We start from the raw sequence: 16035 nt of genomic DNA on the forward strand, positions 1-16035 counted from the left end.
ATTTCTTTTTATTACTGAGACAAGGTCTGGAATTCACTATGTGGACTAGGCTGGCCTCGAACTCAGAAATTTGCTTGCCTCAGCCTAAGTGCTGGGATTAAAGGTGTGCACCACCATAGTCAGCTCATAATGTATTTTAATACTTTTTTTTTTTGCATTAGAGGTGAGTTTCAGTCCTATATTGGCTAAAACTCAATTTATGCATTCAACATTGATTTTTCTATATTCTTCATCTGAATTGCCTTTAGTCACAGTATTGTTCAGTGACGTCACATTCCATTGTCTTTTTTTTCCCCAGGTTTTACATGTAGGAGCGTGTACCACGTGAGTGCTTAAGAATTATATATAGATGGTTGTGGATCACCAAGTGGGTGCTGGGAACCAAATCCAGTCCTTTGTAAGAGCAACAAGTGCTCTTAGCCACCCGGCCATCTCTCCAGCCCCTCCATTGTCTTTCTTACTATTGTTTTCCTGCGAGTTTCATGTAGTCCAGACTAGCCTCAAGCCCATTAGGGAGGCAAAGAGGACCCTGAACTCCTGGTCATATCTCCGGAGTACTGGGATTATAGGTGTGCATCACCAAACCCACTCACTTTTTTTCTATTTATACATGTAGGTGTTTTGTCTGCATGTATATATGTGCCTGGTGTGAACAGAGATGAGAATGGATCCCCTGGAACTGGAGTCACAAATGGTTGTGAGCCACCACATAGATGCTGGGAATCTAACCCAGGTTCTCTGCAAGAGCACCAGCTGCTCTAAATGTTGAGTCATCTCTTCAGTCTTACTTTTTTTAAAAAAAAAAAATCATATTTTATTTTATTTAAAACTTTTTATACGTATGGGTGTTTTGCATGGATATATGTTTGTGCACCATGTGTGTGCCTGATGCCCTTGGAGGCCAGAAGGCATCAGATCCCCTGGAACTGGTATTTTAGACAGTTGTGAACTGCCACATGGCTGCTGGGAACTGAATCCAAGTCCCCTGGAAGAGCAGCCAGTGCTCTAAATTGCTGAGCCATCTCTCAAGTCCTACTTAATTTGTAATATAGGATCAGGTACCCCAGGCTGGCGTCAAACTTGCTAAGCAGCAGAGGATGACCTTGAACTCCTGAACCTCTTATTTCCGTGCTGGGACTACAGGCATAGGCTATCATGCCTGACTTATTGGAACAGGGTTCAAACTCATGGTGATTTGCTTCCAGAGTTCTGCCACTATTAAAGGCAGGTATGAGTCACCATAGCTAGTTTGTTACTTTTGGTTAACACTGTTTTTTTCTTTATGACCAACTCATTAACAAGGTAACTATTCAATCATTAAGGCATTTTTTTTTTTAATAAGTCACCCAGGTTAGCCAGGTGGCTCATTGGGTAAAGGTGCCAAGTCTGATGACCTGACTTCGATTCCTTAGTCCGACAAGGTAGAGCAGACTCCTAAAAGTCTCCCTTTGTTCTCCAGGCACGTGAAGCAGCACATGACCCCCTCAAGGCACAAAAATAAACTTAATAAACACTTTTAAAACCCAATACTTCATTAAGCAATGGAGAATTATGAGTGACTTTTGAGATCTTGAACCTCAACATTTTGTTGCTATTCAGATCAAAATGCAGACATCTTCACATTGTTACCATGGGTTTCCAAAGAACAGTCTATGTTTCTAAAAGCTGTTTATGTGTAAGGACAGAAGAGCACGCAGAGAAGCTGGGGCCTTTCCATGTCATTGTCTGCATTCCAAGCAGCAGAGCTTGGTGTAAGCAGAGGAGCTCTAGGGCCAGGTTCCAGTCTAGATGCTTCAGGCTGAAGACGTTTAGCTGCGCACATACACAATTGGCTCATAAAAACCAAAGGATCTCCTTCAGAGACTGAACAAGGACTAATGAGCTAAGAACATCAGCAGCAACGGTGTGGGTATTTCCAAAACACGGCTTCTCAACATGGCAGAAGTGCTAAGGAGGCTGGAGAAGTGGCTCAGCAGGTAAGAGCACTTGTTGCTCTTGAGGAGGATCTAAGTACATGGCCCAGCACCTAATGTCAGTTCACAGGCACCTGTAACTCCAACTCCAGGGGGATCCAATGTGCTCTTCCAGCCTTCTTGGGAGACTGCACTCATGTGCACACATAGTCACACATACAGATGCACACAAGTCAAAATAAAACTGTCAGTTGGGCTGGGGTGGCGCATGCAGGAGGCAGAGGCAGGCAGATCTCTGGTTTCGAAGCTAGTCTGGGCTCAGAGTGAGTTCCAAAGGATAGCCAGGGCTACACAGTGAAACCCTGTCTCAGAAACCAAAACAAACAAAAACAAAAAACATTTCAAAAAGCAGGGGGTCAGGGACACCCATTGCTCTTATCTCTGAGAAGAGGCTGCTTGGAGTCCTTGGTGACTTCCTTGGAGGAAGGTGCCCTTCTTATTTGAAGGCCACCCCTTTCTGTAAGGGCTCAAAACTTGATTTGCCTCTCTTTAGATTCTCAGCAGGAATCAAACCCTGTCACAGACTGCCTGTGCCTAATCACCTAACGCCTGCTATAGGCTCAGTCTCTAAGGAGGAATGGCACCTGTTCCCTGTCCACAGAAAAGTTCCTCCAAAATTCCTCAAGGTGGGGCTTCCTTTCCACCTTCCTGAAATGCAGATGGATCTGGAGTACTGCTACTACTATAATGCACAATAAAACTATAATAACCCTGTAAATAATAATTACATACATTCACATGTGTGTATATATACCCAAGTCTTACAGGGCAAATGGCTGAGTTGTCTTCCTGCTTCCTAATGAAACCACTAAAGTCCTATTAAAACCTTCTTAGATAAACTACAAGCAAGAGGAACTTACTTCCTTCAACATATAGTAGCAAGAGGGCAATACTCAAAGTGCTTTTGATATTTGAGCTTCTATACTGACTGACATCCAGCAAAAGTCATCTTTCAGTTTTGTGACACTATATACAAAAGCTGTTATTCAAAATTTGGAAAGGCAAGGTGCTCCAAAAATAAGTTATATTTAATACTTTCAGTGATGAGGTCACCATTTTCTTTTCTACTCTCATTTAGTCTGTAGTAGTCCGGTTTCTCCTCGGATCACATGAAACGCCTGCCTTTTCATAATTTTGTTTCTGGATATTCTCCATTAAGGGTATGTATGTGGGGGTGAGGGTAGGATCCCACGGTAGTTCTCTTCTGTCCCTGTAACGCGAGTTAGTTGCTTTTGCTTAGCAGAGGTAGAATGGGGGCACTTTTGAAGGAGTTAGTCCTGAGGAAAGGACTCTCCCACAATACCACTGTTAGCAGAGACCTCAACTAAGGTTCAGTGTCTAAGTAGCAAACGAGCATTCACTACCCCAAAGAACAGGAACTTCAAGACTCCTGGCTATACAGATTCTGCCAAACACAACCTCTTAATATATTTGTGATGAAAAGCTATTGCTTTAGAAACATTAACTATCATATCCAGAAATACCAACTGATTCAATGGCAAAGAGGTAATCTGAATCCCGTGTTTTAAAAAGGAACCGATAACAACTGAAAAATCCCAGTTACACAGCCTCGTAAAAATTAACCGAATCTAAGGATAAGAAATGTTAAATGAACAAAGAAATCATGCCGTATTCACCTAGATGACAGGTTTTTAATTGTACTCTCAGTTACTCAAAATGAACATTTATCGGCCTTCAAAATCATTATTTGATCTAAAAGAACTTACTGAACAAAATGCTCAGTTCCAATGTATCCAAAAACACAAAACTACCTTGGGCTGTTTGCGGAAGAGTGTAGACGAAGGGAAACGGACACCGCGATACAGTTGTGTGGATGAAGTTAAACATGGGTCCCTGTTGACAGTCATCCCCGTCATTTGTCCACAGCCACAGATATCCACACAGTGCCTGAGGTCCCAGGGTTGCCCATAAGAAGCGGTAACCCAGAGAGAACCAGGGCTTTTAAGGTCTCTTAAAAACGTAACGTGGTCGAACAAAAGCAAAACCCAAAGCAACCGAAAGACCTGGAAAAGTGCTCCAGTTAGCGACTCCTTGGCAACTCAGATCTAACCAAACGACTTTAGTGGACAATTAGACTGAAATGAGCAAACACTCTCTCAACAAAACCTATAAAGCCCGTAAATTATGCTCGGCTTTGAGAATCGGCAATTACTAGCACCTTCCTTTTGCATTTTTTAATATTCTATACAGTTCTGCACCCGCGGCCTTTTCATTCATTTATTGCCCTACACAAGATCTCCGGTGGCTCTCGGGGAATCGCTTCTGTTAAGGCTGCCCTGGCAGGGCATCAGAATGCCAAGCCTCTGGGTCGAGATTCCGCCCTCGCTCCTCGGTAGATGGGAACATCATGCGCTTAGATTTGCTTATTTAATTGCGGGAATGGGAGTAGACCCAGTCCGAAGGGATGCACCAAGTGGGCAGCCCGGGGTGTGATCTGTCCTTCGGGCGCCCCCAGAATGCGCGCCCTCTCTGGGCCTGCCCTGCGCCCGCGCGCCCCAGGCCTCGTCCTCCCGCCAAGTACCCAGAGGATGTCCCCGCAAGGACCCCGCCCCTCCCGCGTCCACGCACCTGCGGCCCCGCCCCCGGCCACGAACCTTCAGGTCCACGCACCTGCCCTGCCTTCCCTCCCGCCCCCCGCGCGCAGCCACCAAGCTGCAGCCGCGCTTCTCCTCGGTCGCCCGGGTATCTAAAGGGGTCCGTCTCCAGCACCACAGCCAAATGGCTGAGCCTCCCTGGCCCGCTGCACAGGCCGCCCATTGGACCCTGCCCCCCGCCGCCACCACCACCATTGGCTGGCATCCGAAGCCTCGCCACTCGATTGGCTCGTGCTGCCGCCGCTCCACGCTGGAGCTGCAAATCCCGCCTCCACAGTGATCAGGTTAGTGTGCGCCGCGGGTGCTGGGGGCTCGAGCACCGAGCGGAGCTGGTTGAGCCTTCAAAGTCCTAAAACGCGCGGCCGTGGGTTCGGGGTTTATTGATTGAATTCCGCTGGCGCAGGATCCTCTGCAGAGAGAGAGAGAGAGAGCGCGAGAGATGGATATGGACAAACGGATTCATTTAGAGCTGCGGAACAGGACGCCCTCTGATGTGAGCATTTGCCAAAAATATCTCTGTCGGTCCATTCTCCTACTTTGTGTTATGTGTGCGTGTGTGTTTGGGGGGAAGGCACTTTTTTATGGAGGGGTGCTCCGGGGAGGTGTAGGGTTTGGGGTCGAACTGCAAATGAATTGCAAGGTTGGATGGGGGGGTTTGCAATGCTATCGGAGCATATTCCGGCCACAGCCGCCGCTGCCCTTGGTGTGTGACTGACTACCTGTGCGTGTGCTCCCGCGTGTGCGGCTATGGGTGCGAGGGTGTGCGTGCGAGTGTGCACCCAACGGGGGGCCGGCGGGGCGCACGCGTTCGGGTCGGAGGGAACGCTGCGATCTCACCCTCGTCCGAGCTCTCAGCTCCCACGACTCGCGTCTGGATGGAAAAGATGATCGAGGGGAGGAGAAGATGGGCTGCCTCCTGGATTAAACAACAAAAAGGGGGTGTTATATTTTAGAAACGTACCCCCCTTTCCGCCCCCTCCCGCGCCTGCCCCCTCCCTTTGCCGTCTCTCTTTCGCTCGCTCCTTCTCGCACACAATAAGTTTTGGGATTCGCGAGTCCGGTTTAGTTTCTGATCAATGTGGCCCGAGGCCCCCGGGGAGAGCGCGTGGGGACCCGGCTGCTGCGGAGTTGGGAGATGGCTCGAGTTTAAAGCGCGTCTTCGTTTCTCTGCGGGGATGAGGCGAGAGGTGGGGAGCCATATTTGTAACTTTGTCGTGTTCGTGAACGCGCCCTTTCTCTCCCTCCCTCCCTTTCTCTGCCTGCCTTCCTTCTCCTTTCTCTCTCACTCTTTCCACCCCACCTTTGGGCCAGATGCTGTCTTTTCTCCCTTCTTCCTCGCGGAAGATGGGAGGGGGGTACCTTAGAAAGAGGGGGAGGGATTGTGGAGTGTGCAAATACTCAGATAATCCTCACGCCTCCCCAACCACGAGCGATCGCTAGTGTAAGTTGCCCGTAGTCTGCGTCCCGGTGAGCCCCCGACCCCCCGGTTCTCTCCCCAGATGCCAACCTTGGCACCCTGATGCCCTATCGGCACTAGCTACCCCACCTCCGGGTCCCTGCTTCTCCCGGGGTGGGCTCCCTGGCAGCCATTCGGCGCCTGGCTAATAAATGAGCACGGGAAACTTTATCAGGACCCGAGGTGCCCAGAGCTGGTGCTGCTGTGGGGACCGGTCGGGTCTACATTCTTGCAGGCACGACTGGCACGCAGCTCTGGGATGGGCAGTTCGTCTGGCCGTCGCCGTTATGGATTGGGCAGCGGCGGGAGTATGGCAGGAGGAAACTTACACCGGTGGGAACAAGCAGGCTGGGCGCGAGCCCACTGCTAGGGGAAGTGAAGGTGGGTGGGTGACTCGAACGCTACTGTTTATTTTTGTCTCCCTCTCGCTTTCACACACTCGTGTTGTCTGCGAGTTGGCCCATCCGAGAGACCCTAGGGTCTGGGGTGGAAATCCTGGCCGGCTTCTCCTCAAAGCCCGATCGTGGGGAGAAGGGGCTCGCGGGCTGGAAAATCCCAGGTTCAGCCTGGGCGTCCGAGGGGTCGGGCGAGTTGGGGGCTCGCGCAGCACGTTGCACTGACCTGTCGTCCCCCAGCCACTTGGCCCCTCGAATCCTGACAAAGGCAGGCCTCGCTTCCTCTTTTCTCCTAGTTCCTCCCTCCAAACCTGAGTAAGACTTTTGAAAACAAGCTCCTTTCTGCCGTCCGCCCATCCTCACGCAGCTGTGCACTGGAGACGTGCTACAGCCTTATGGCGCGCAGGGCGGGGAGAAGGGGGCGCCGCTAGCAGCAGGACTTGCAGCGGGGCTGCTGGGCTTGGCCGGTGGCGTCCTGACCCAGTCCCGGTGCCCGATCCCCAGGGTGGAGGGGGCTGGGTGTGGTGCTGGGGGGAAGGGGCCGGACACGGGCTTCCCGCGTACTTTCCGGAAGACCCCTGTACATAGTTGGGGGGCTTCGGGGTCGCGGCGAGTAGGTGCGCATAAGCGCTGGGCCGGACCGAGCGATCCACAGTACTAGCCAACCTGGAGTGAAACGGAAAGCGGGTCGAACCGGCTCTTTAAACTTCCCCGAGTGTGTGCGCTGGGGGAGGGGCGGGCGCTCTGGGCAGGGCGCGATTTCTCACGCTTCGCCCCCTCGTCGCGAGTCCGTGGCCCACTCGCCGGCCCCGGGGCTCCTGGCGGGGTGGGGCGCGCGGGTGGCGGGGGAGGGGGCACTTGCTGCGCATGGGGGAGGGGAGGGCAGAAAGCTCTCGAAAGAGGGACAAAAGGGGTGGGGGAGGAGGAACTGGCTTTTTTGTTGTTGTTTTTCTGGTTTTTTTGCTTTCTCAAATAAACGTTTTTGGAAAACAGATCGTACTTGGGAGCCTCCCTCCCCAGAGTCCCCCTCCCCCCCCCCCCACGCACCCACCTTCTGCAACCTCTCTCCCAAGTCGCATCTCGGGGACTGGTGGCCGCGACGCCGCCGAACTAGGACGAGCAGCCATGTTTCCCGGGGCGCCGGCGGCCCGCCCCTCCCCCACGGAGGCCACGAACCCGGCTCGGCGGGGACCCTGGTGCCCACTGGAGGGGACCCGGGCGCGCACAGGCGCAGCAGAAGCCCGGCGGCGCGGCGGCGCGGGCCTGGGGATCCGGTCTGGAGAGGGCGCGGCGGGCCGGGGGCCCTCGACCCTCTCGGACCTGCGGGCCACTGTCTGTCCTCGCCATTTGCAGTGCTAGGCCGGCGTGAGACCCAGCCCCAGGGTGCCTGCCATTCTCGGGGTGCAGGGGCAGCCGTCCCCGGCGCTGTGCCGGTGGCTCGCCTGTCGGGCGCCGAGCTGCCATTTTGTCACCGTGGCTGTTGTCGCTGGGGGGGGGGGGGGTGAGAGGCTTGCGCCATCGTCCCGACGGCTGTCCTCCAGCGAGGTGGCTTCTGGGGGAGCTGGCCCCAGGGACACCCCACCCCACTTTTGCATTAGGTCTTATGGGGGCTCCGGCCCCACGCCCGGGATCTGAGGATCCCAAAGCTATTGCAAGCCCTGAGAAGGTGACTGTCTCCTTAGCAAGCGCCCCCGCCCTCCCACCTCGACTCCCTGCCTTCTCCCCCCCCCCCCCCCAGCTCGGTTTTCCGCCGTGGCTCCCGCTGCGATCGCGATCTGCACGTAGTGAAAGGTGGCCTTGAAGACGGAGCGGTCGCCCTGGTGTTTGCGCCTTCGGCGGAAATGATAGGGTGGTGATGGGGGGTGAGGGTGAAACTGGAGGACGGGAGGGGCTCTGGCTTGTCAGTCTAGTGTCCCTAACCGAAGTTGAGGGCGTCGGCCTCCTACCCGTGAGGAACGAGTTGTCGGGATGCGCTGGGGAAACGCCCTCCGGGGCCGGGCTCTAGAAAGGTTGGTCGAGTTTCAGGTGGGTGTCGCAGCACCCTGCAGGCTGGGGGAGCTCTCGCTATTTATCCTTGGCCCTCTCCCACCCGCCTTTTTGTTTTGGCGGGGAAGGTAGCTAACTACGTAGTAACCGTTACCCTAAACCGAAAGAGAAATAGGACTTTCCTTTAAAAAAAAAAAAAAGTAAACTGTCTTTTTGTGTTGACTTAAGACTCAGGCAATTTGTTCCCAATGCTGGTCTGGATATGGGACTCAAGCGTGTGGTAGGCACCTCCCTGACTGTAGGCTGGTGTCTGCATGCAGAGACTAACTTCCGTGGAAGTGTCCGGCATAGGCTGCCATCCGAGCCAGCGTCTACTTTGACCTCTGGAATGTATTGCATGCTTTTTTTTTTTTTTTTTTTTCCAGGCTGACTTACTGCCTAATTGGGTTCAAGTGGCCCGGTATTTGTTCCAATTTATGCAAGCCAAGCAGGGATTCAGGGGCAGAGAACTGAGTGAGACCTTGGTGTGGTGGTGATCAGTTGAGCCTGTGACTGGCAGCCGCTGCTGCTTGTTTTGACTCTGAAGCCATGGTGAGGCCGGCTCCTGAAACCACACAGACCTGGCTTCGAGTTCACCAGCTACATGGAGGTTGGGTGCTAATCTGTGGTCTGGGACAGATTACCTCAGTTTACCTCCAAAGCTTTGCACATGTGTCCTGTAAGACGCAGTCAGTGCTGCTTTCTCAGTAAGTAACAAAATGGGCTTGATTTGACCCTGAGCAGGTGTTTCGTAGTCTCTGATGCAGGGGAGTGGTGAGGGATAACTGGTGGCGTCCTGGAGCTTTAGAATAACTAACAACTCCAACAATAATAGCGGATGCTTACATAGCCTCTTACTGTGTCTGGCATGTTGCTAAGTGGATTACACACATCTGTTCATTTATCCTCACAAGGGCACTATGTTAGGTACTGTCGTTATTCCTATATTAAATGTAAGGAAGTCGAGGCAGAGCTCCAGGTCACAGACAGTGCAGAACCAGGATTCTAACTCATTGGCTGTATTCAGCTTCTGTATTGCGTTGAAGCCCCATTACTAGTTGTATGTAAAGCACCATAGGGAAGGGCTTGGAGTTATGCCACCTTATTAGCAAGAGGGTGGCTTGGGGTTTGTTGGACACTGAAACAAAGCATGGCTTCCTGTTAGCTTTAGGTGGGACAGACGCAGGCAGGGTGGGTGAGTAGGCATTTTAAGGGGAAGCCTTACCTTGGTTTCGCATATTAATGAACATACATTGTTTTAGAGCCACATGAAGCTGGCCTCTTAGATGTCAGGTTGAACTTATGGGGTAATGAGAAAACAAGCAGGAGCCGTTCTTAGCCAGTGGTTATTTGGGGTCTTAGGTATAAGACATTTCCTGTTTTTATTGGTCTTTTCTACAGAAAGAACAAAACTGGGCAGAATAGGCAGGTCCTTAGTGTTGGGGTGTAGTTGCTGATAATACTGCCTAGAACTTGGCACCTAACCCTGCCTGCAGTTCCTTGGGGATGGGCAAAGCAGAAGAGACAAGCTCCCTGCTGTGAGGATGGATCACCTAGGGCTCGAAGTCAACCTCCGAGGCCATCTGTGTGGACAGTAGAGAACAGAGGTTTGTGTGGTTCTGCCCAAATGTGACCTATATTACCAGATCACCAGGGAAGCTGATAAAATGCAGATTCCTGGGCTCCTCCCCCTGGGTATAAGTTTACTGCAGCTAAGTGGCTTGTGTCTTTCTGCCACATGAGTTGCAGACAATTTGTATGTATAAACACTGAGGGGTTTTATTTGGGACACTAGCCTTTGAGTCCTCGTCCCTACAGATTACTCTTGTCACTTTAACAGACCTGTATTACCAGGAGAAAAAAAATGTACCCATTATGTTTTGAACTTGATCAATAAAAGAATTACAGGGATATCTGTATCCTTTTGTCATAAAAGCACCTGTGTTGTATTCTCAATTTTCTTTCTTGGTGAAGTTTACTACCTGGAAAGTGGACTGAAGTTCCCCCACAGTCCTTTCAGACCCTGTCCCCTCCCTTGACTAGGGACAGCCTCTCAAGGTGACTTACTTGGGACTTGTACAGATAGCCACCCTTCTTCCTACTTAGAGTATGGGAAAGGCCCCTGACTCAGTGCTGACTCGCCACACTGCAGAGCTGGGAGGTGTTTACATCAACTGCGCACCCCTCTTCCTTCGGAGCCCAGAGCTCTTTGCTGTGTGTCTGTGATTGGGGTCTGGTGGAATGAACTTGGTCCAGCATTCCGGCCTGAATTCTGACTTGGAGACATTCACTTCGGGACTGTTTATCTCCTAGGACCTGCTCTCCACCACTGCCCAGCACTTGCTTCCTATAGACAGGCAGAGAGCCACGAACTTGACATGAGTCTTATATTACAGTGGAGTGTAGTTATACAACAAGTACTGAACAGCCAGTGTGTTTGGGTGAGAGAAAGGGCTTCTGACTGGAGCAGAGGTAATTATTCAGAACATCTCATGTAATAAAATTGGTTGAAGCTACATGAGCAAAGCAGTGTGGCCTTCATCTACCTTCCCAGACATAGAAACAGCCTTCTTGTATGGAGGCAATTGCCCGGATGATAGTAGTGTCTTCATTCTGTCCTGTCCTCTGTCATACCCCACAGCACGGTGGGGGAGGGGAAAGTGCTGGGGGGATTCAAACTGATTATGTTTTAGCTCCATGCTCCCTCTCCCCCACACACACACTACCATTTTTTTTTTTAACCAAACTGGCTCCAGGCAGCGGGTTTAAAAGATAACTCCACTCTAGTGATTACTTACTCTGGTGTGGATTATAGTCCCTGCCCCTCTCCCAGAGGGATTTGCATTTTGAGAGTCTGGTTTAGTGAGGAGATTATTGAAAACCCTTAGACTCGAATGCTCTGCTCAGCTTTGTCATTAACTTGAGTTGGACAAGTTGTTTGACTTTTGTCTTCTCACCTTCTAAAATGAAGGGGTGTTGTTTAGGGCTGGGGGTGTGTAACTCGCTAGAGTGCTTGGCTAGAATAGACAGATCTCTAGGTTCCATTTTCCGGATAAACCAGATGTCATTCCTGCACTTCAGGGGTGGAGGTAGGAAAATCAGAAATTGAAGGCCATCCTTAACTACATACCGAGTTCAAGGTTAGCCTGTGCTACATAATATATAAAACCCTGTCCAAATAAATAACATGGGGAGGCTGAATTAGCTCAGTGATATTCAGACTTTTTGAACCCACGAGTAACATGATCCATACTGTTGCCCAGCACATATGTATGTATATACATATATACATATTTTTAAAACACGAACACTTTTGATTCGTTGGAAAGAAAATATGCTAGCTTAAAATTAAAAGTTGTATATTAAAATTCCTTTAACTGTTTTATGGTTTGGTTTGACACTAGAGCTGCCTGTCAGAGCCATGTATTTTCTCTGCAATGAGGCAACTATGCTTTTTCTCAATGTCATAGCAGCCCACTGCCGGATCCACTAGTCCCCAACTGCTCAGGTTACTCTTGTCTACCCCCACAGACAACCTCATGGTAAAAGTAGTCATTAGCCTAAGTGCCTACCCTAGATGGGTGCCTGCCAGAGTTCTTTGCTATGCCGGTGCTCTTTGCTACTGCGTTGTTAGACCTTCTTTATGCTGTACGCTATGAAGGACACCCATACTTGCTTCCACTGGGTCAGAAAGTTTCAGAGAAGAGTACCTGGTGTGTGCCTGTCTCTGTCACTTCCAGTGCTTGGGCAAGTCCCTTCCCTCCCCTCAGTGTCTAGCAGTCTCGAAACTGAGGCTGTCATAGTACCTAACAGTCTCAAACACCATAAACACTGCTGCTGCTTTGCTAGAATGTGGTAGCTGGCAGTCACTTTTCAAAAAAAAAATAAATAAAAGAAAAAAAGAAAAATGAGGGTAGGAAGATGGCTCTGTGCTAACGCAATTGCCACATTGCCTTGACCTAAGTTCAAGTCCTTGTGACCCACAAAAGCTGGGGGTGTGGAGGTGTGGCATGAGTATCCGTAATCCAGGGCTCTAGAGAGCTGGAAACAGACAAGACTGTCTGGAAGCTTGCTCTATGCAACAGAAAAACAAGAGACCCTGGCTCAAACCAGGTGGAATTCAAGGACCAGCACCTGTCACCTGTCATTGTCCCCTGAGTACACACACTTGGACACATTGCACACACACACACAGAGAGAGAGAGAGAGAGAGAGAGAGAGAGAGAGAGAGAGAAAGAGAGAGAGAGAGAGAGAGAGAGAGAGAGAGAGAGAGAGAGAGGAGTGACTTATATTAAAGTAAGTAGTATATGTTTGTGTAAAAAAAGCGGTTAGAATTTGGAGGTGCCAGCTTGCCAGAGGGAGCAGTTCTGCGCCACTGAAGACCTTAGGACCCACTGTAGGTTCAGAAGCAGCTGCAGCATTGCAGAGCCGCAGCCCAGCCCTCAGCCCTTCACTGCCTTCCCACCATCGTGTCTGTAGAGGGTGATGTGTATCTTCAACCCTCCCCCCCCCTCTGTGTGTGTGTGTGTGTGTGTGTGTGTGATGCTTTGGGAGATCAAAGGACAATTGGGGGAGTTGCTTCTATCCTCCGGCCATGTGGGTCCTGGGAAGTAAACTTGTCCCGTCAGGGTTGGTAGCAGTCACCTTTATTTTGCCGCTGAGCCATCTCGCAATCTTTCTCGGTTTCTCTCTCTCTCTAGATTCTTTTCTAGCTGAGGATGTTTCTGTGGTTGGTCTTAGAGCTGAGCCTGGACAGCGCTAGCAATCTGGAGGCTGAGACGGGAGGATCACAGTCAGCCTGGGTTACACAGTCGAACTTGACTCAAACAAAACAAAAAGGCAGACCCCTTACCGAGCTGCGCCCCTCCGCAGCTGCTGTCCCCTGTCTCCTAGATGACTATAACTGCATTTACCATCCCTGTCTCCTCTCTAAGTAGCTGCTTCCGGGATAGAGCTCCGAGGAATCTGTCAACACTCATTCTGTTTCTCCCATGACTCTTGCAGTGTTTGGAGTCCTAGGCTTTTGTGAGATTTATCATTATGTCTTTCTGGACATGCCCTCTATGGTTTTTTGGCCACTTCTCAAGTTCCTAACATGTTTAACTCAGTTGAATGTGGGACCTGGGCCCCCTTTAGTCTGTGCTCCTTCCCTAAGACATCTTCTCACAGATTGATACCTGCAGATACAGCCACAGGCCACCTGGGTGTCCCAGCAGCACCCTGCACTCAAGTCCAAAGGGAACCTCTGTACCCCGATTGCCCACCCCTTCTTTCCACCCACCACATGTCCTATTTGCAACTGTCTTCTTATTCTATCCTTGGCCTCCCCACGACACAATTCTGGTCTCTTTGAAGCTAGGCTTCCAATTTTAGCCAAAACGATCTCATCAAAGCACAGGTGACGCCGTGTGGTGTTTTTTTTTTTATTTTTTTTACTTGTTTTTGTTTGTTTGTTTTAGGGGGGTTTTGTTTTAGTTTTTGCCATCCGGCGTGTAAAATTCACCATTCGGATAAACTGTAAAAAGTCTTCAGTAAGATCAGCAAGGTCCACGTGGCTCAGCCCTGCTGGTCTTCTAGCTGCTCTTTGCTCTCACTTGGGCCTCAATAGCACCTTTCCCCATCCGTCCGAATCCAAACCACTCCCTACAGAGTTGCTGATTCTCTCCTCCCTTTCCTTCCGGGGAGGGTCTAGGTTGGATGCTTTTGTTGTAAAACTTTCAAAGAATGTTCCCTTGTAATTGCACATTCCTAGCCCCGTTAATTAGCATCTCTTTCCCTTGGGGAAAAGCCAGTGTGCTGTGTGCTTTAAGGGACCTGGGTTTCCTTCACCCTGGGGTATTCCCAGAACTCAGCAGTGTACCCACACTTGGCAAGCAAGCATTCTCCTTGTGTTGGAGTGAAGGCCCTATGCTACTTACATGGACTGGTTTCTTCTTAACACCAGCTGTCTGGCAGACTGGAGCTAGCAGCCCGGATGATTGTGGGAGTTTCTGATGGAGGTGTCTCAGGGCGGGTGATGTGCAATCTCTCAGCCCAGCGTGGGGCTTCCAGTTTTTTTTTTTGTTGTTGTTGTTTTTTTTTTTTTTTTTTTTTTTTTTTTTTTTTTTTGTTCTTCGATTTCTTTTAGGAGTTAAAAAGATAGAATCCAAATGTTAGAATCCCTATCTTCCTGTTTTGTTTTTTTTGTTTCTCACCATCTGATGCTGTTTGGTTATCTGACTTTGTACTGAAACTTCCAGGTTCCTATATAACCCAAGCCAACCTTGAACTTGAGGTAGTTGTCCTGCCTCAGCTTCCCAAGTAATGAGATTATAGATACCATACCTAGTCATTGTTTTTATTTTTAATTTTTTGAGATAGGCTGTCACTGTGGTAGCCCAAGATAGCCCTCAGTTTGTGGTTCTTCTGCCTCAGCTTTGGAAATGCTAGGGTTACAGATGTATGCCACCATGCACCCCGCTCCTCCCCCTTTTCAGAGACATGGTGACCTTGCTACATTGCCATGGCAGGCCTTGAATTCAGAGACTCATCATGCTCCTGCCTCAGCCTAGGTGTGTGCCACTGCACCCAACTACTTTTCTGTATTTTAATTATGGACTGTTTACTTAGAAGCATGCACTAAATACCTCAGAGAACAGAAATGAAGGAGATACTTAAAAAACATTCAAAGTAGTAATATTTCTTCCCTGAACCAAGTGGATTATCTTGGACAGTTAAGAATCAGCATCAAAATATTCTTCCTTCCTTCCCTTTTTTTTTTTCTTTTTTAAAGTTATTTTATGTGCATTGATGTAATGGTGTCAGGTTGCCTGGAACTGGAGTTACAGACAGCTGTGAGCTGCCACGTCAGTGCTGGGAATTGAACCCCGGTCTTCTGGAACCTCTTAACCACTGAGCCATCTCTCCAGCATGCTCCCTCCCTCCCTCCCTCCCTCCCTCCCTCTCTCTCTCTCCTCTCTCTCTCTCTCTCTCTCTCTCTCTCTCTTTTTCTTAAGACAGGGTCTCACTATGTAGTCCTGGCTGGCCTGGAACTCTCAGAGATTTGCCTTCCTTTGCCATCTCAGTGCTGTGATTAAAGGTTTGTGCCACCACATCTGGCTTGCTTCCTTTATTTTTAACTTGGTTATAAAAGTCCAGGCTATAAAAGAAGTGCCCATACCATGCCAAACACTGTTTATGTGATGCTTTTCCTAGCCCTGGCATGGGGGGGCATGGGGGGGGACAGTCACAGTTCCACTAGTAAGCCAGCCTGCCTAAGGTACCAACCAAGCTCACCAATGGCCACTGCTGTGTGGCAGCTTCATCGATCAGGTCTGTGTGCAGATGCACTCTGCTACCCCTGAAGATAAAGAGATGTACCCTGGGTTTTCCCCGCACATAGCCTGGGAAGCCAGGAGTGGGCATGGTGAGAAGATCTCATTCCCATGGACCGAAAACTTGGGGCCCGTGGGTACCTGGGTGATTTCCTCTTGTTTTTCTTTGTCTGAGAATATCACAAAGGATGGATCTGCATCAGGCTGGTAGGTCGGCAATGGAAGGGAAGAATGAGGCTCAGATGGCTGGTGTGTGTG

General features: G+C 50.0%; 2 protein-coding genes across 3 annotated transcripts in view; one reads left to right on the forward strand and one right to left on the reverse strand.

Annotated features, from left to right (window-relative positions):
* Positions 1-4560: 4560 nt before the first annotated feature.
* On the reverse strand, positions 4561-8126 carry LOC119808892 (circumsporozoite protein-like). Its single transcript, XM_038321427.1, is given in 6 exon segments — positions 4561-4997; positions 5426-5504; positions 7491-7686; positions 7689-7766; positions 7769-7827; positions 7830-8126. Coding segments are annotated over 5 exon segments (603 nt in total). The 5' UTR covers positions 8035-8126; the 3' UTR covers positions 4561-4997; positions 5426-5439.
* Positions 4868-16035, forward strand: part of Anp32a (acidic nuclear phosphoprotein 32 family member A) — a 38037-nt gene continuing 26869 nt past the window's right edge. Inside the window, exon 1 of one of the 2 annotated variants that reach the window (XM_038321426.2) lies at positions 4868-5081. In XM_038321426.2, coding sequence (XP_038177354.1) covers positions 5028-5081 — 54 coding nt within the window. In that variant the 5' untranslated portion in view covers positions 4868-5027. Of the gene's footprint in view, positions 5082-5650; positions 5776-16035 lie in introns of those variants that run through there. The other variant, XM_038321425.2, reaches the window with a different exon arrangement.

The sequence above is a fragment of the Arvicola amphibius genome, chromosome 3, assembly GCF_903992535.2.
Source record: "Arvicola amphibius chromosome 3, mArvAmp1.2, whole genome shotgun sequence".
NCBI lineage: Eukaryota > Metazoa > Chordata > Mammalia > Rodentia > Cricetidae > Arvicola > Arvicola amphibius.